This window comes from Hetaerina americana, unplaced genomic scaffold, assembly GCF_022747635.1.
Source record: "Hetaerina americana unplaced genomic scaffold, ioHetAmer1.1.p SCAF_7, whole genome shotgun sequence".
Lineage (NCBI taxonomy): Eukaryota > Metazoa > Arthropoda > Insecta > Odonata > Calopterygidae > Hetaerina > Hetaerina americana.
In genome coordinates, this window is record NW_027287316.1 from 73075459 (window position 1) to 73095795 (window position 20337).

General features: G+C 38.5%; 1 protein-coding gene across 1 annotated transcript in view; it reads right to left on the bottom strand.

Moving 5' to 3' along the window:
* The window catches only part of LOC139696876 (potassium voltage-gated channel protein Shaw-like), a 318999-nt gene that overhangs the window by 17255 nt on the left and 281407 nt on the right, over positions 1 to 20337 (bottom strand). Inside the window, 4 exon segments of the mRNA XM_071595756.1 lie at positions 4958 to 5097; positions 10769 to 10939; positions 17644 to 17875; positions 20049 to 20221. Of these exon segments, the coding sequence (XP_071451857.1) occupies positions 4958 to 5097; positions 10769 to 10939; positions 17644 to 17875; positions 20049 to 20221 (716 nt within the window).

Consider the following 20337-nt stretch of genomic DNA (forward strand, 5'->3'; position numbering starts at 1 on the left):
GTGACGCTCAGAGTCTGGTCGGGTGGGCTGAGGGTGTTTGAAGGGTGCGGTAGATGGAAGGATGGGAAAGGGCACAGGCGCGCTTTAAGGGTGAGCAGGGATGAGGGAGGATGATTTTTTTCGGTCGGTAGAGCACAAGAGAAAAGGCGAGAGAGGAGTCAGAATCTTCCGATGGAGGGCGAGGAAGAGGAGATGGCGGAGATGAAGAGAAGGAGATGAAAGGGAGTCGGAGACGGGGGATAAAAACTGAGAGATGAACGTTCCTTTTGAAATCTTTCAGGGAAGCTTCCTCAATCACAAGAAGCCCGGATGAATGGGAGGACTGGGAGCAATTTCCCAGTGGAATAAATAAATCCCCCATACTCAGCCATTACAGAGCTGAATACTAGCTTTAATCACCAAACGTGACACTTAATAATTCTCGGCGTACTACAGAGGTCAGATTTACTTAGAGAAATTGGCATTTCGTGCATTCCATTCGACGCGATTTTGCTTACGCGTTTATTAATTACGCTCTACTTACATCGTCTTTCTCTCATGCACATTAGCTTTCCAAGAACCGCCCATTTCTTCCGCTCCGAGCAAACCATAAAATTACATTCCCCATCTTGGATACGTGCAGATAACAAATCGGAAATGAGTAGCCGTCCGAAGGAATAATATATGATCGATGCTCCTGTGCATATATACTAAGTTTAAACTAACTATATATCTAAGTTTACACTTCCATAAGCCGCTATAGAGCTGATATATAATGTTATCAACATTGAGCAATAATATTTTTATATTTTATAGGGTGATATTAAAAGGAAGGGTTAAGATACGAAATAAACTCTACCGTAAGACACCGGAGAAACCGGATTTCACACTCAATGTAAAATATAGTACTTATTTATGTAGTAACACGCGCACGAGCTTTTATTGTTGTAAAAAAATCCCATTAAACGTTTTGATTCTTTGCTCGGTAAAATTAGTGAATTAAAATTCAAAAGTGATTATTAATAGCAGTTTATTGGTTATTTGATGTCACGACTGATTTCTATTACGTAATCTCTTCCTTTTCTCTCTAATTTTTAAGTTTTTTTTATATTTTGGAGTGTTATATACCTCGAACGTTTTGTAGACATCATAATTTCTAACAATACTTATTTGTCACGATCAGGCCTGAGAAAATCATACTTACCTGTAAAGTGAAATAAGTTATTGACGTGAACTGGAAAATGTTGTCAGAATTGTAGGAGCAGCGATCAATTATAGAACGAAGACCAGTGACATTCATGGCACTTATTCAAATAAGCACCCACCATGGTTTTACCTAAATTTTTCGATTTTAATTTACATTAGGAACTAGTTTCTTATTTTCTTTCACCTTCGTTTTCCCAAATGAATCATTCGTCCAACAAAATCTGTATTTTGGCAATCGAATTCGTCAAGGTGGTGTGCGACTTTTACACATACTAATGCATTATCCTTTCTCTTCCTTCTCTCTATTTCTTTTTTCTACTGCACCAATTCCTCAGCCGCACAAATAGCCTGTATTCAGCTATTCAGTTCACCATGGCGATGAAAACCGACGGTCATTCATCCTCCTTCGACATTTCCATCAGAATGAAATAGGACGGAAGGCTAGAAGCAAATGGTGTATATCGGAAACCCACGCACGGGAATTTGTGGCTCAGAGAAGGGTCATCATAATCCGACACCGAAAAGGCGTGTTATCTACGCTACTCTATTATGAGTTAAATTGATTTCGGATTACAAAGCACCTAAAGACGAAATTAAAACGCATGAAACCAGCATATACCGGATTGGATATGGTAGTCGAGTGATCCTTCCAATTCTGAAATGGATCTTCAAGACGATAGAAGAAAAGATAGTTGAAAAAGATTAGTCGATTCCCAGAGTCTGCCTTCCCCATGTCTTCGGTTCATCTAATAAGATCTCCGGGATAATTACATGGGAAAGGGGTGGAAACTACGAGTAAACCTCTCTGGAATTTCGAAAACAGTGTGAGTAGGGGTTTTTCACATTATATTCAAGGTTCATGATTGATTATCATGGCTTCTGTTATTGTTAATGTAAAAGATATTTTTAATTATTGCTCGTCACTTTTAGCCATAATTAATGAAATTCCGGACAAAACTTAAGCTGCAGAGATTTTACGCTGAATATGATAGGGTATGGTTTCATTGAAACCTCGGTATCAGCCCACGCCACCCGATCCGATATCCGATAGCTATGCGTACAATCTTTTTATATTTTGTGCAAATACTTAGACATATTTTTTAAACTCTTTTAAAATGACCTGTGACGCATGAAAAATATTATAAGGCTATTGAAAATAATGCGTAATATTTTTGTCCAATAAATTGCCGAGGTCCCTATTTTATTTATTCTCTGTCTGCGTTATTGTCCCCGCTCAAAGAATTTGTCGGAAAATTTCATGTAATGTAAAATGTATTTGGTTTTATATTTTCATCATTCTTCTGTGTGAAGTTTTGGGTCACTAATTCATGCAAAATCCTCAAAGAAAAACAGAAAGAAATCTCCCTGCAGAAACGCAAGAAATATTACAACATCGTAGTCAACAATCTCACTTAGAGAATCTTCGCGTTGTTGAAACCTACCCTTGGGATCATGCAATCTCTGAAAAATGTGACTAAATACTTAATGAGAGATTTGTTTTAAATTATTCACTAAATTAATCTTTCAGGCATAAGGAATATAGAAAATATTTTATCCAAAGCATAGAGGTGAAAACTTACGTCTGTAATTTTTGGGTTTGGTAAAAAGCCTTCTGGTAACAGCATATTACTACCTTTAGCCCCAGAATATATTTTGAATATCCCTAAATTAGGCATAGTAGATGGATAGATGAGTATGTTCTCGTTCATGCATATCTGGTGGAATAATTTATTATGATTTCTATGATAAGTAAGAAATTCCGATGATGATTTTCGAATCAAGGAAATTCACCCGCACTTTTAGATTGACCTCATACTGATCGCAAGAACTCGTTGAGAAAATTATTTATCCCATATAAAGTCAAATACTTCCTATAACCTGCTTTTATCTCTTCTGAATTTGAAAATATGCTACGGCTTATGTTCTGGATTTCCACAATGAGGATTGGATTCAAATCGTGGGGTTTATATTTTTCAGTATTATTCCTTCCTATAACTTGGTGGCATACGAAAACCTATTCCAGAGCAGAACTCTGTCCTTCAGATAGAATGTTAAATTTGTCTCTTTGGCGCCATTTTATTAAGAATTGGCTAATTTTACCAAGGTTCTCCTGACATTTCCTCCACTCCCTGTAATCCTAACCAAAATCCTCTATCGCTAATCTGTGAAGCAAATGACCTGGTGCCTTTTCCCTTCGGTGCCTAGTGAACGATTGCGGTTCATGCTCGGGGAAATCAAGGGAGCAGTGGGACTTCCTCCTGAGGGGAATCTTCTGACGACGCTGCTCAGGATGCGGCGTTGGGAGGCAATTTGATAACCCTCCTGCATCCACACCGTCACGGTACCACATCGAAAGGTCGGAGACGGCACTTTAGTGGGCTGAATCGATTTTAGAATGTGTGTAGATTTCGTGAAAATTTGGAAAATATGTTTATGGAGACCGTGGATGTGCATGAAAGGAAAAAAAATGGCATGTCAACGGATATGTTTTATCAATAACCGTGGCAATAATTATTTAATAACAATACCAATAACCATTTATCAATAATTTAAATAAATGAATTGTTGACATAACTGTTCCGCCCTAATTTTTCTCTTTGTATTTATATTTTCGTGGAAAATTGAAATTGCAGGGTGGTTAGTCAGTAGGAAAAAGAAAAATCATAGAGGAAAATAGGAATACAGTTTTTGAAAGTAGGGGTTTGAAAGCGGGAACATGATATTGAATCGTTAATTCCCAATGAGAACGCTCTGTTCCTCTCAGGTGTGTAATCAATTCCTGTTTCTTATAGTATAGACCATCATTCATGTAGGACTTTTTACAACTGAATCTATAGCTTTTGGCCGACTTTACTGATACTAGAGCAACACGGAAAACGATGAGGATAATCCAAAAAAAGAAAACAGGCGTTCATCATATTCTAAACTCTAGTAATAATCAACACGAAGTACATTGTTAATTCCTGGAAATTCGGGAACCGGGATTTGAAAAAATGAGTAACCACTCTGTTTCAGGTAATTATGATCATCAATATTTTAGTTACATTAATGCGGTGCTCATTATCGTAATTAATTTTCAAATAATTTCTCTTCAAACAAATACTTGCTGTATTTTTGTAATTTGAGACAACGTAGAAATTCATGGACGCAGATTTTCAAAGAGTGCTTTAAACCTTTCCTTAATGCAATGGATACTTACTTAACACTTCAAATCATTCTTAAAACCAAAGTATACTACCTGAAGGTTGATTTGAGAGGTTGGCTCATCTAGTACGAAGCCATATAACGCGTGTGAAATTTAAATATCCGGGTCGAGGGGGAAAGGGTTCAGCAGTTCCTTTCCCCGTGCCCCTTGCGGTTTATGAGAAAGATCCATTACCCGAAATACCACAGGGTTTGGGTGAAGCTGAGGGTGCCCAGCGTCGTCACCTATCGTCGAACTCTGAGCCTGGTACTCTACCCATTTAAATACCGCACCCTGTCAATTATTTATAAGTTATAAACTAAAACGAGGCCTTCACGTTTCGTTAGCAGTAATGACTGATCGGAAAAATCACAAACGCTCAATTGCTCTCTATGGCCCCTCCCAGTATCTTGAGTGCTCGAAAAACGGCGAGATATTCAATCCCCAGCTTTCCCACCCTGTCTCCTCCCCCGTCTGCCCTCCCTCGGAGCATACGGGTGAACCACGACCGTCGATATTCCCACAATTCCATTAACGCGGAAGGCTTCCATCCAGGAATACCTTCTCCGGGGTGGGGGGAGACCTCACCTGCACCGGGAGGAGGAGATGGTCGCCGGCGCCAACCGTTGCTGCCCTCGGCTGTAGAGGCGCCATGTGCGGCACTGGCAACAGCGGAAAGCTCGGGTTTACCCCCGACGAGCAGGGTCCCCAGTCCGCTCGGCTCACAGCTGCGGGTGACAGAGAAAGAGATGCGATAAAGGGCGAAACGTTGACCGTTTTAGTGATAAAAATCGGCAACAACACTGAAACGATTCGGAAAAATATAGTTGACGTGCGAGTTGATAATTTGGCAAAGACAACAGGACATGCGTGAGGAAGACAGAAGTTAGTATCTAGTGCGTCTTTCAATAGTTAGTGGAAGTATGAAATTTTTACTCACGGATTCCAGGTAGGTTTCCCAGCTAAAGAGAGAGTGCCCAGGGGTTCTTGGTATGATCATGATTCTGGATGCACTTTTTTTTGTCTCCTTGAAAAAATGCTCGTACATTCATGCAATTGAACCTGAAAGGTTCATGCTTCACTTCGTGAAATTTTTTTATATCCATCAAAAAATAGGTTCCCTCTTTCATTCGATGGATACATGCAATATAATTCTTTCTTTGTAATGGCTATGCCAATATTGTTGCAAAAGGTTCCATGCATGCCGTAAGACTATAAATGCTGGCAAGCAATTGAGATTGGAGTTTTGTTAGTACTTAGTTGTAGTGCTGTTTCACTGTGTGCGATTGTTGGTGCTGATGATGCCATGAGCGATTTCTCAAAAGTGAGAGATTGTGTTTTTGAAATACAAGACCGAGAATATTAATAAATCATTCAACAGGTCCTTGTTACGTGAGGTAATCCAAACATTCATTCTTGTAGAATATGTCATTATATATTTGTATCGCTCTGTCCTGCCTGTTGGAATTTTCTAAAACCGTAATGTGCTCTTAATACACAGATTACAGGTGCCACAAAATCTATAATGATTGTCTAATAAGGACTCTTTAGCAAACATTCGCCGTTTTAATCTGAAGCATTCGTTTTTAAATAAAAGAAAGATTAGTTTCATTAACTTTAGTGAAGTAACTCGCTGATGTGCGCTCAGAGAAATTTTAGGGAAATAATATTAGTCCCTATCCGATCCGGGGAATGACGTTTTGCTATGAAATCCTCTGAATTTGCTAGTTATTTCATTAATTACAATTGTGGCTCTCATATTAAACTATACATGAGGTACGATCATTTGTCGATGTTTCGTTATTTCTTTTTCAAATGTGGCATTAAATAATTTAAAAAAATAAACATATTAATCACCTGTAACCTCAAATTGTAAAATATTTGCCAGATAATAGCGGGTGGCGCTGCAGGTGCCCTCCAGTGAGTAGTCCAACGCTCTACCCCCTGGGCTATCGCAACCCACACATATACATGCATTTTCTTGTTACTTCGTTTGCTTACATGGAATAGGACTGGAGAAAAAAGGAAAGAGGATGGTAAATAGGGATGTTCTAATACGCTGGTTTTTACTACAGTGTCAGGGAATAAATTATTTCGTTGCAATAACCAGCCCCGAAGGTTTGTGAACGTTTCCCACTAAAGTGTACACCAGCTGTAAAATTCTCTGTACGTTCCCCATGAATACATAAAATTGGATTTCTAAGCGGTTTCCATGGAAAATTATGAGTTTTCTTTATAAAGATGGTAACTTTCTGAAAATATGCATGAAAATTTCAAGAATATAACTGGGTGTAAAGCGGGAAATCGCACCTAGCTTGGATTGTAGATGAGGTTCTCCGAAGACCACCTGAGAACCCCGATTTCTTTCGGTATGTAGCCGAACAAGCTATTTCATATGCTCTCCAATGAAAAGACGAAAATTACATCGTCAGCGAAGGAAGTTAAAGGATCGAGCCATGGTAAAGCATATGACGGCATGGAGGTCTATTGCAAAAACGTCCCTAAGTTCCTTGAAGCCTGTTTTGATAGCACTAGTAAATTTTGTGGGATGGAATTGAAAAACTACAATTTACAATAAGTGCAGTGATGAAATTTACAATAGCGCAAAGTGATGATAAAAATATATTTCGTTTTTACAAAATCATCATATAATGTACTTTTAATCTCTAGATAGACAATAGATCGGGGATATAGAGAACAGATCTGAAATAATCGAGAAAAAATCAAATGATAAAAAAATTAGCATCGGAAAAAATCTGTTTTTCAATGTAAATCATAAAAAAATGGCTATTTATTTATGAATTTATCTTTTTTTGCTTACTCAGTAATGCGTTAATGATAGATTTCCTGCCGATACGAACGTTAATGACAGATTATCCCTGTGGATACGTACATTGATAGATTTCCTCCAGACCGCACTATAACGCTCTGAGTGGTGAGATATCGGCACGGACGTTATTCATTACGCGTGGCGAGGATATTAAATCACGGTCAACGAATCGATTTATGGCGAATCGTCGCATAGGAAAATAGAGGCATAATACGAGAGCTTGGACGTGTTCCCTACCCGTATCCCAATATACCATCGCAATGTGTCAGGCCGTCCCCATCGGTCAATTTCCGATTTGTCGACGCCATGGAGGGTGGAGGCTTTTGTCGAAGCCGCCCGCATCCTTTGGGGTAAGTGCACTAATCGACATTCGCCATATTTCGCCATTGCGGACCATCTGCGAAAACATCACGTGCCGTGACATAATACCCCGCCCAGGTTTTGTCACACTCGCTCGGTGCGCTCTCACGAACAAGACTTTCTTTCGTGGGACAATTTTATGGGGAAAGAGTCGGGAGACGCTTTTGTGAGGCTTGCCTGTCCCCTTGGCAATCGGAAAATTACCGCGGTGGGAGTAAAATCGCGTATACAAAAGCCTTCCGCTCGTAAACCAAAAACTGAGCAGCATTCAGGTCGAAAATATATGAATTGTGAAAATGAAATCTAATGCAAAGGTTCACCGGGGCCGAAAGTTTTTGCCCGTAAAGTGAGAATGGTGTGGTCGTGTCGACGGTGGGGAAATGGTCTCCTCATTTATTTTCCTTCACTTTCGAGTGAACGGGAATTTTCACCAGAGAGAGAGAGATACAATAAATTCAGAATATGCGGTGTTTTGCTAGAACAGGCCGTAAACTGGACACCAACTAGTGGAAAAATACTGCTTTTCTTGCCTTTTCGGCAAATTATGACGTCGTTTCCGTCAAATCAAATGTGTCGCGGTCCATTTTTTCTCCATTTCACGCGTTGGTGCTTGCATTCAGCTGCTTTTTAACATGACATTTTGGCATCAAAACTTTTCACTGGGTGTGTGAGGGAATTATAAAGGTAATACAAACAGCTTTTTTGTAATATTTGATAAAATTGGGTCCGATACAATTTAAAATTGCCATAAAATGTTAAAATATTATCTCTTATTTTGGCCAAATAGAATTATTATTTTTGAAGGCATTTCAATGGCCAAATATAGTGGAGCAGGGGTGATGTGAGGAATGAGTGAAGATTTAACTGGATAATGGTGATTCACGGGTTAACTGCACATATTGAAGAGGGTAACTGCATATTTTCACTTTTAAAAAGCTCTGACTGAGGGGTGTACTATCTGACCGGGTCTTTAGACGTATTAAAAAACTGAAACTATCTCCGTACGTTTTATTGCCCACGGTGCCGATGTTTGGAGGGGTCAAAACCGGGGTGCGAAATCCGCGGGTTTTTTGCTACCCATGGAGTTGGGTTTTAAAATTGTAGTTAGTACTTATTTATATATTTGCTGATCCGTATTAAGATAGAGGAGTTGATGGATTACGGAGTTATATCAGTCATTAAAAAGTTATGACGGTGGGTGTCGGGTGTGTACTTCGGATATTGTCTTATGGTATGCCTATCAGTAAAATTAGTTCAGGCAAATTACTAAGGAAACCTTTTAAGAAAAAGTATGAGGAAACCTCTTGAGAAACATCGTTAACTATTAGGTAATGGAATTGGATATGCTTTAATCTTGGCTTTCACTGCATTACAATTTGCTTAGTGAAAATCATTGTGTCCCATAACAAGTTTAAAGAAAAGAAATTTCTGGGAGTAGTTTTGGGAGTGGAAGAAGAAAAAGGTGGATTTTTTCTCCCGCAAACCATCACGGGAAATAATAGTTTTACTTCCAGACGAGTGGTGCTAATTTATTACGGCCATTGGAGATTTTCTATAATTTTTTATTTCACGAGGTCGTAGAGTTTCCTAGATTTTTAACATTTTGTTCTGAGTGACTTTAAAAAAAATTGATTTCACATTAATTAAATTACTGAAATAGTTTTATTCTGAGTATAGTTTATTGAATAAACCCCGGTTTTCGATTTGGAACGTAATCATCATTTTAAGATGACTGAAAACGTTTTCCTCAGGTACACAGATGCACCTACCTTTGAGAAATAAAAAACCTATTTTAATGCTTGTGGGAATGAGGGATTGAATGAGGAGTGGATAACTGACAGAAGTGATAGATGGGGTAGGTAGGGCTTCGTAGGGAGGAGAAAGACCATTGCACCCATCTGTTGGAAATTGAAAGGCCTCAGAGGTTTGAAGGGAAGGGCACAAATATTTATTCACAATTTCGCGGTTTCAATGGACTCCTTTAAAAAACCCAATTTTTGTATCATGTTCCATCACAAACACTCACATTAAACATTCTTTCGTATTCATTAGTAACTTCGTCTAAAAATTAACAACATTAAATTGAAGAGTATACGGAAAGGAATGCTAAGACATTAGCCATGAAAATGAAAGGGAGGAAATCTATAATGGGGAGATTTGTCTCGATTAGTTAGTGTATGACTCTTAAGTGATGTTCTGATCATGAATTTAACAAGAGAAGTTCAAATCACAACTTTTTGTAATGAGATAAGGATATTTACCTGCGTTATTTTGTCGTCACCTCAAGACAAATCGTCGTACTATGGGGTTCGTGTTACTTCCTTGACGCCGCATTATAACTTTTCAAACACTGCATAATATATTCACTCTAAAATCAAAAAATCAATTCGTAGTTAACTTGGGGTTATGCATGCCATCCAAAATCTTGGTAAGTAAAATTGTGTATCGATGTAAATATAGTTTTTTCCTGATATTTTGTTGAGTGCCATGAATTGTAGATGCAATATAAATGCAATATAATACTATGGCATATGTTTAATTAAAACTATTTTACGATGCAAAATTTGCTCTCAGTGAAAAATTGTTCATTTCTAATTTCAAAGTCAAAAATTAAAAGGTAAAGTAATGAAACACCATTGAAATTTGCCATTAACAACGATGATTTCGTTGCGTTTACGAATAATTGTGGTAAACATTAAAACCACATCAGGTCGAAAATTTCCGGGCATATCCATGATAAATCTTGAAGTATTGCAAGAATAAGGTAACGCTATGTCTAGTTACGCATTTAAACTTGTGCATCGAAATTTTTCTCCAACAATTTCGAAGGGTTGTATTGATAGCTGCAAGCTGGCGGAAACCGCACGCAACCTGACGCCTACAGTCTTAGCGAATCTCTCCCCTTTTATCAAAATCGTAGAACTTCATAAATTAAAAAAACGTCAAATGGTACGAAGAACCTTGCTCTTTTACGACAACTTGGAAAACGATTCGGAAAAATTATCGATTTCCCCCTATTGTATATCAAAAATGGAAAAGCAGGATCTTCTTATATCCTCTAGGAGAGAGCAATATACTCGGGAGGCTGGACGCGGATCAGTAATTCAGCGCAGAGAGGCGAGGCCGCATGCACTCCCGACATCAATGCGAATGCACATCACAATAAACAGCCACACATTCCGAATGCGTCGATCGCACGCTTCGCTCACCCAAGGCTGCAGCGGAGGAGATGCCGAGGCCGGGGGCAGTGAAGAGGGAGGCGGCGGAGGCGGCTTGCGGGCACAGCCCCTGCGGCTGAGGGGGGGCGAGGGAGTGGATGGGGGGGAGCTGTGGAGGCTGCAGGGCCAGGCCGGCTATCACGTTGATCCCGTTGACGTTGCCTGGGGAACAGCAAAAGAGAAGAATGGGGTGTCGGGGGCCTTCGGACACTTGACTCGGGCGTTACGACCGCTTGTTCCTGTCCTTATCGTTGATTATCACCCCATTTTCTATTTGCAATTTATCCAAGGCGCTTTTCTTTCGGAGATAAGGGGAGGCAGGCATATGAATTTTCGTCGGGTACTTCATATACCCCTGGGTCCCAAGCAGAAACTAGTTCATCGACAATTAACCAGGGGAAGAACGAAATCCATTTTCGGTTAAAATGAGTTGATGCCCTACCTAGTGGCTTAGTCTTCGCCTCATAAAGTAATCTATTTCAGAGCATTCTACTGAAATGTTGCATCATATAAAAACCCAAATAAATATTTAGACATTTTACGAGGAAGGCATTCAGGACTACATCTATAACGTCTTATTATCCATGTCTATGCACATGGTATATCATTTCACAAACAATGACTATAAAAATCAAAACTGAGATATTGCTTTAATACCTTCATTTATTTTCCCTTGCTTACTTAGTACATATACAACACTTCCTTGCTTTCAGAATCTCATTTCTAAAACGCTCATAGAAGAATTAGAAGCCTATTGCATTGTAGAGCAAAGCAAATGTTGATAGTACGAAATATTGAGAACTATTCTTTTAAGGAGTCTTCTTTAAAAAGATATTACTAAATTTTATTAAACCATTTTGTTGGAATTTAAGAGTAACAATTATGAAATTATATTCAGAATAAATTAATTGAGTTTCGTTGCAATGAAGTTTTTATTACGTTTTACAAGTCAACTGTGAAAACGTAATTTCATTGAAGAAAAAAATAATTTTTTTATATTTCGGTTATATTTAAGATTTTATCGTCGGAATATATATTCAAAATATTTTATACGTTTTGCATTTATGTCATATTATTCATCACGTTTTTACACGTTTACGCTGCTTCAGTGATTTATCGCGTACATGTTTTTGCTTTTTTGTTACTCCTCTTTACGATAGGACACAATTATGATAAACTTTACACTAAATTTTATTTTATTATTCTTTGAGCATATTAGTTTCCATTTTGAGGGTCAGAAAATACCATTTCTGAAAATTTAATACTGATCGTTTTAAATTCTCAAGCAATTGGATTTAAATTGCTAAGTTCGTAGAATCTCTTCCTTTCAGCCGATTACTTCGAATACTCCAATATCTACGTAAATTATTAAATATGAGGGACGTTATCATAGAAAAAATAAATGGTAGAGATAGTATACCTGGCTTGGATGAGGGAAAATGAATATATATAATATGAGTCTAACGCTGTATTCTTGCGTCATATATTTTTTTCTCTATCTTTGCCATGGAGAAAAATAATATAGTATACTGTATCTTTGGGGTGGGAATTGTTGTGGATCCGCGACTTATTTTTTTCTGATTAGTTCCACAGCGGGTACGCATTCCTGGGCATAGAAATATTTCGCCTTCGCGCGGATATTGCCCTCGATCTTACCTCACGTTCCTTTAGATTTCACATGTATACCTTCCCTCACCACACGCCGTGCTCCCACCTCACTCGCTGGCGCTTAAGAGCATTATGAGTCTCGCGGCTCCGCTTTCTTCCTCGAACTCTTCTCCCGGCCGCGTGAACCTGAAACCACGGCTAACGAAATTAAAAGGAGCAAGCGAGGGGAACGATTCAATTGAGCTTCATTTCCTCCCTCTTCCACCTTTCTACATCCTTTACCGCAACCTGAATTATTTTTTGTTATTTGCGCGCAGAACAAAGACCCCGGGGGTCACGCACGCCTGAAAAGATGTCCCGCCCTCCCAAAAAGCTCCCGATAGAAAACCCTCTCCAAAGCTGGAGAAGAGAGACTATTCCTCCCCCCATCTCTGTCTCTTTCGAGACCCATTTGCAAAAAAAATAGCAAAAATTGTGAAAAAAAGGAGTAGTAAGAAATGTGCTTTTCGACTGTTTCTTTTCTTCTTTTTATCAACTCTTTCCACTCAGGAAGGAAGTAAAAGAAATGGGAGGATCGTGGAGGGAGTCGGTGGACTAGGGGCGAAGAGAGGAGGCGAAAGGATCGTCAGAGGTGTGAAGAAGGGTGAAGGCAGGGTGTGGGAGAAACCGAGGGAGCTGAGAGAGTAGTTTTTTTTTACCTCGTTGAAAAAAGAATGCCTGTTCTCACCCTCTCTCTCTCTTTATCTTTTTCTTCTCGTTACCAGTTCCCCGTTAACTAGAGAGAGAGGAGTGGGAGTTGAAAAAAAAGAGGGAGGGCGGATTGTGATAATGAGCTTCTCCCGTTGCACCTTTCTCTTTCACGCGGTAATTGTTTGGGCGGCGGCAGAGATGACAGACTCACCTCCTTCAGACGCTCCACTCTTTCTCAAATTTCTCCGCTTTGTCAACCTCTCTCAACTCGCAGCAGATTCACTCACTCAGTTTTGGTTCTTTCCTGTTTTTCTCCCCCTCTTCCATCGTCATCGCACCTTCTTCGTCGTCTTCTAAATGTTAACTCCCTATCAAAATATCACCCACCACATTTTTATGAGGCCTGTGTGAACCTAAATTGATACTCCTTACCCGGTCTTCCAAGCGGGGAGACTTCGTTTTTTTAAATGGCGAGTCAACGTGATAAGCCGTAGGATATTCCGAATGATTCCTGAATGCTGGCGGGTTAAACAAATTGGAAAGATATCAGGCGTGATCACCTTGCTTTCGGCGGCAATTGCTCGATAAATATTCTATTCTACTCTATTCTACTGCACAGATTGTTGTTCTAGACCATTTTAAAAGACTACTTTGGAAAAACGAAGGTAATGGCTAATCAGACGCAAAAGTGTTTGGTCAAAAAAATGCGTGCAACAAGGACGAAACGTGATTTGACTAATTTTATTTAATCCATTAGATGCTAAAAAATAACGCTTTTTTTACTCTCATTTTTCCCATATCCTTTGTAATTAATCCAGCTGTTTCACCCCAGTAGAGTAATTTACCCTTCGATTATTTTTTTTCGGTTAACTAAGTGCACGACGCAGTTTTGTCTCCAAGGGGAATTCTTAGATATAGATGAAAATTGGATGATATGATGAAGATATAAACTTCATGAATCATCATCAATGGTTAATTTCGCAAAATAATTTTTTGGATTAGTTGTAATAATAACAGCTCTTCCAACTATTCATAACTTATGTCTATTTCAGATTTTAATAATAAATTGTAGAGAGCGGAAATATGATAATAATTGCATTACACTAACCAATAATCTGTTTTTACTTCGATCATTGTAATCATGCACTTGAAATACCATTGCTGAATTTCTAAATTGGGTAAAATAGCCGAATCCTTGAATAAGACCTTTTGATATCGCATTTGTCTTTTTTTACTCTGTTCGTGTTCGTTAATGCCTTCGATTTGACCAGAGCTGCGCATTTGCCGTAATTATACTAGGTTGGGATTTTTTGGCGGATAGAGACTGTGAGCAGAAAATCATTTGCCAGCTCTAGACTCCTCTTTTTGAAAGCTGTCGTAAGGTTCATAATTGATTTTTTTTCTAAGGGCTGACTCATTAGACTTATATCCTGTTTTAGATGGGATATTGAAAGTAAAACCATAAAAAATACCCTGAGGACCATAAAAAATAAAGTTAGCCAGGTCTTTGATAAGCAGAAGTCATTAATTAGAATCAAGTTGAGACGAACAACAGAACTAGTCACTGCAAATTCACAATTTAATGCTCTTTTTCTGGGAGTTTCTATTCCCATAATAATTTATTACTTTTTGGTGATTTTTTAATCGGAAACCAGAAGATAAATGTCATCAATCTTTCTATTACATTGTAGAGTTTTCGATTTCGCATTCTTTTTGCTAAGATGTATCTTTATCACCAACGTATTTTTAAATTTAGCCTGCAATTTCCAACATTCATTAATTACTACCTACTGAGTTGCACATGAGAATTTAAATATTTTACATACATCATCGTTTTATTCTACCTTATTTAAATAAAGCAAATGGAAGGAAGAAAAATGTGAACCCTAACGTGCGCATATGAATTTAGTATAGTTAAAGACATTTCCGAGAAAATTAGTTAAACATGACTGGCAATATATCTTTTCTTACACAATATGCAAGTCCTTGTCTCGGTAATAGATTTAGATAAAATTTTCTTGGCTGAAATAGTCCACTCTTGACGTTTTTCCCTATTATCGTCCAGCCGTTTATACCCTGCTGATTAAATATTTGGCATAATTCCAGTTAAGGACGTGTGAATAATTTTTCCATAGGTTTAGAGCCGGATATCGTCCACTAATCGCATGACCAACGAGTGGACGGCGATAAAGTGTTTAATAATGAGCAAAACGAGTATTATGCGCTTTACGCTGTTTCACGCTCGTTATCGTCAACCAGGAATTCTAGTGAATGCATTGTCCGTCGTTTTCCCTTCTCCATCAAAATTTGTCCCCTTCGTCCTTTCACTCTTTCTCACTCTCTCTCCCTTATCATGTTTCCTTTCACGCCTGCTCAAACTCAAACAAGGCGCTTTTCCGTCCACGTCCCACGCTAACACCTTTTTCTCCCCTCATGCTGCCACGCACCACTCAATCTCGTCCCCCATCTTTCGTCCCTATCCCGTCCCTCTCCGTCCCGTCTCTCAACCTCTCTCAACGTCAGAATCCCAGGGTGGACAGGAGCGTGTAAACCTGATTACTCGTCGAGATAGAACCCCGTCATCAAGAGGTATCGTAAACGGTTGGCTCGGAGCCTTTTGTTCTCGTCTCCTGGGAAAGGACCAAGGAAAGCGTTTCAAGATACCTCTTAACGGTGCAGTGATTGGTTTGTTCACTATTGGGGTTACAGCAATTGGTACACATTTCGAAATTCTATCTAATACGGTGTCGATTTAGTTCTAAAACAGCTGTATAGTGAATTGTAGTAATGATGTGCACATCTGTTAATTATTCAAGGAATAATTACCGCAAACCATCGATTTGGAGATCGAATCCATGCGTTATTATGTCGCTGACGAAGAAATCAAATTTTGATTTTAGAACAATGAAATTCATCAACCAAAGAGAACGATTCTCTATTTTTTTGTATGCCTTTCCTTTTAAATATTCGAGCGTTTCTCCGGCATAACTTAAGTGTTTTCATGATTGAAATAGCAAATAAAACTTTCTGTCAACAGCAATCTTCCAATATTTATTAGCTGAATAATAATTATATCCTAAGGAAATGGTAGGAATATTTCGATATCGTCTCTTAGTGGACATTTTTATCAATGAAGCAGCCACCTTGACGATAGATTTGCTTTCATAAAGGTTCATTTACCCGTATCAAAGTTTCCTTTAGCAGAATACTGAAAAATGTCTTCAGAGTGTTGTGTTATATGCTCTGAATTTCATGGACTGCTGCAGGTTGGTCTAAAGATTTCCATTTCTAGTGTTTACCAAAGGTAGTATGATCCTGTGGACAAATATTTTTCCAAAAAAATAAATTTTTCGTGATAAGGTTTATATAATGTGCATTTACTTGTTATTTATACAGTGAGGAAAGTTTAATGTTTATGTATTAGTTTCCCAGAAGTTTGAACCTTAATTTGCCATTATTGTTTAAAGTTTAGTAGGGCTGTAGTGGATTTATGTGATATTTGTTAGATTAAAGAGTTATGGATCTATCTAAAAATGCTGATTTTAAAAATATTATAAAAATATTTACTTTGGAATTAAATTATTCCTTTACTACCAGGCACCTAAATATAAGACCGTTTGAATTGAATATTTAGTAGTAAACTCTATGTAATATTTATGAAAAAAAGATTAGCTCATTTTAAATTACCTTTGTAGAGAAGGTCAGTGGAAACGTCCGAATGTCTCTCAAATTAGTACCGATACTCTTTTTAAATGAAAATTACCAATTTCTACTTTTTCTCTTAGACTTAGAGACTTTTTCTCCCTAGAGAGGAACATATTTTTGAAAATTTTGGCAACGTTAGCTTTCCCTTAATCTGATCTGAAAAGTTACTTTTGTTAAATGCATTAACAATACCGGGAGACCAGTTGGCAAAAATCATTACCCGATCTGCAAAATGACAATGATAAATTCAGCCAATTTCATCTCTTAAAATTTAGTTCCATTCTCTATTAATGCAAGGCTCAGTTTTAGACTCGATTTTTCCTCTCTTAATGTTCATTTCACATTGTTTCTCAGAATTCCGAATGGTAAAATTTTGATGCGCCTTATTTATTAATGAGTAGAAACAAAAAGTGATTAGAAACTCTCATGAATACATTTATTAAGTGGACTGGGGAAATCCGCGCCGAATTTAAAACAATAACGTTAAAATCACAAAATTTGTCGGGCCGCATAACGGTGATGAATGGCAACATTAATTTTATATCCATACGAAATAAATGCAATATCAATGAAATAGCCGTGTAAAAAATTAATATAAAGCTCTTGACAGTTCAATTTTCGCAATGCTTATTTTGGCAGTGGCAATCTCAGTTACATGGTTACTTGAACTGTAGGATCATTATTTTTACTCGCGAACTTTTTTCTGAATAAGACGCGACCAGTTCACGCAAATAGTTTTCGCGGTTTGATTAATTTCCAGGAGCTGAAAAGAAATTGGTTTCCATGAATGATATCCTCGCGGAACGGGTCTCAAGGAGTTTATCTCCGAGTGTGTTGGCCGCCTTGTGTTTCGACTCCCTTACCTAGCTTCCCCGAGGACGTGGGGTCCTTGAAGAGCACGGAGGGCGGCATGGGGCCAAGGGGAGTGGTCGGCGGGGCGAGGAGCAGCTGTCCTGGGTGCCGTAAGGCGTTGACCCTCCGGGGGGGATTATCCCCCGGACCCCCGCCCGGCCCCCCGACCACCCTATCCCTGTTCCTCCGGGGCTGCTCCACGGGCAGGACACGGCGCCGCTTCTTGGGCAGCTTGGAGCGTGCCTGCGAGGAAGAGAATAGTATAAGGAAAGGAGAATGTGGATCTTTATGACTCTGAACCAAGCCGAAGGGCTTCACTTCAAGCCTCTTTCGAAGTGTGAATAATATAAAAGGACTTTGGTTCCCTTTTCCGAAATCAAGCCACTGGTTAATCCGTGCAAACTCACGATTTTTTAATAGGAAAGGGTGAGTTCTAAATATTGGGTGTAGAATCTATTCCGTATCAAAAGTATTTGAAATCTAGACGCTCTCTTGGTTATCTTCTATGAATGTGTTGAAAAAAGCAGTCTCTACTGTATCATATATTTTTCTTGCATAAAAGAAAATTATATATCATCCCGAGCTACTTTGGAACTAGAGTGAACTTTAATACTGGGGATTTCGGAGTAAAAATGAAAAGAAAACTGATGTCCAACTTTTTAAATACAAAAATAACGTTTTAATTATACGCATATAGATAGCGATTTTTATCAACATGGTATATTTCATAGCGTATCATGGTTAATATCTAGATTTTTGGCTGGAGTCCTTTTTAGTAGTTGATGGCAATTTTTTATGCTTTACAAGGTTGAATATTTTAATATTTACATTATGTGTCAAGTTGAATTTTTTCTTTTCCTGTCGTAGCAATTATACTTAAGGAAAACATTGTGATTTTCACCTTTTGCTGGTTTAATGAGTCATAAATGTTTGTGTTTCTTAGCAACTGCATTTTTGTTACCAGCCGTTGTTAGTTATTAATATTATTTACTGTTTTGTAATTTATAGTTTGCTAAGGTGATCGTCACAACAGTTTATCTAAAAATTAATCATCACTATGAGAATATGTTAGTTTTTTAGAAGGAAAGGATAACACATGTTTTGGAATTATAAATAGTGCTAAAAAAGAAGAGAGGATTTTGACGAAGGATGCTACTGGTGGCGTACATTATTTATGTTGTAAATGGCCACGGTAGAGCTTCTAAGACTACCATATATTATGATTCACTCAAGAGGTGGTTAATTTTCCGACAAAGATTGGGTTTTAACTGTAGTTTTGCCTCTAGGTTTTCTCATGGATATAAAATTAGATTTTCTATTTATTTTTTATAGTTGATCCTTCCTTTACACGTGAGCTCGAATCATCAAAAGTCTAATCTGGTCGACATTTATAAAATGTCAAAAATTTCCATTTCATTTTTTTGCACCTTCCATTTTTAAGTTTGAATATGTTAAATTCAGATATGATTAAATGTGAAGCGTGGCTTGTTGTAAATATTTGAAAATTGCACTATTGCCTTGAGTCACAATTACCTCAAGCAGATCGTTCATTATATTCATGTTAACCCCTTCGCTTTTGCCGAGACAATATTCCCTTTTGCTTTCTCAACACGTTTCTTTAGCGTTTGACAGAGTTAAATCTCTGGTTTTATAGCGTGGCGATAAAAACAATAACTTGGCCGAAGATACAATCCGCTGCTACGGCAACGCGTCAGTTTGAGTGCCTCCGAGTAGCTTCCAAAAGACGGTAAGTGAGGCCGAGCTTAAGAGGGTATTAGTCTCCATGGTGGTAAAGCGCCTGGAATTACGCTCCAAACAAGCCTCAGTTTAACTATCAAGTTGTTCTATGAGAGGGAGGTACTCGAGAATGTGGAAACAACGCTTCAATTAAAGCATTCGCACTGAAAGAATTTAAACCAAGGATTTTATTGTGGGCCTGAGGGTGTGACTACGGAGGAAATTCGTATTGTGCTTTTAGTGTTTGGTAGCTTGAATCCGCAGAGCTTAAATAAAACACCAGTATCATTCAGGCTCTCCAAGGGTTGTGATTATTAAGAGTAAAGAAATGTAATGTATGACAAACTACTGTTGAAAATTGTTGACTCTAGTACACCCCTTCTCCGGTAAAATCTTTTAAAAACTTGATACAATATCTGGTAGCGACATTGATGCTGCAATACGTTTTAAAAACTCGCTGTGAATAAAGACTTCTAGTGAAATCAGTTGCGTAATGCACCGATCTAGAAAAGGGTACATTGAATTGGAAATAATAAAATGAAAAGGAGAATATTCCCTTTAGAACTGTCCAAAGGCGTTTTGATATTTATAATAATTTGCCATTTCAGGAAACAAAATGATTCCTTATGAAAACGACTGAGTTATTGTAGCATTCTTCAAGCGGTGGACCATTGATTACCTGCGTGTGAGAGTAGAACATCGAGAAGTTGGAGACGATGACGGGCACGGGGAGGGCGATGGTCAGCACACCGGCCAGTGCGCAGAGGGCTCCCACGAACATCCCCACGTAGGTCTTGGGGGCCATATCTCCGTAGCCGACCGTCGTCATGGTGACCAGCGCCCACCAAAGTGCTGTGAAAAGTAGAAGGGAAGAACTGTCACGGAAGGGTGAAAGGCTACGCTCTCTGCAAGGCAGAGGGAGCCACAAGTCTTCATCGTTATCCTCCTCGGTCGATGTGAGTATTTTT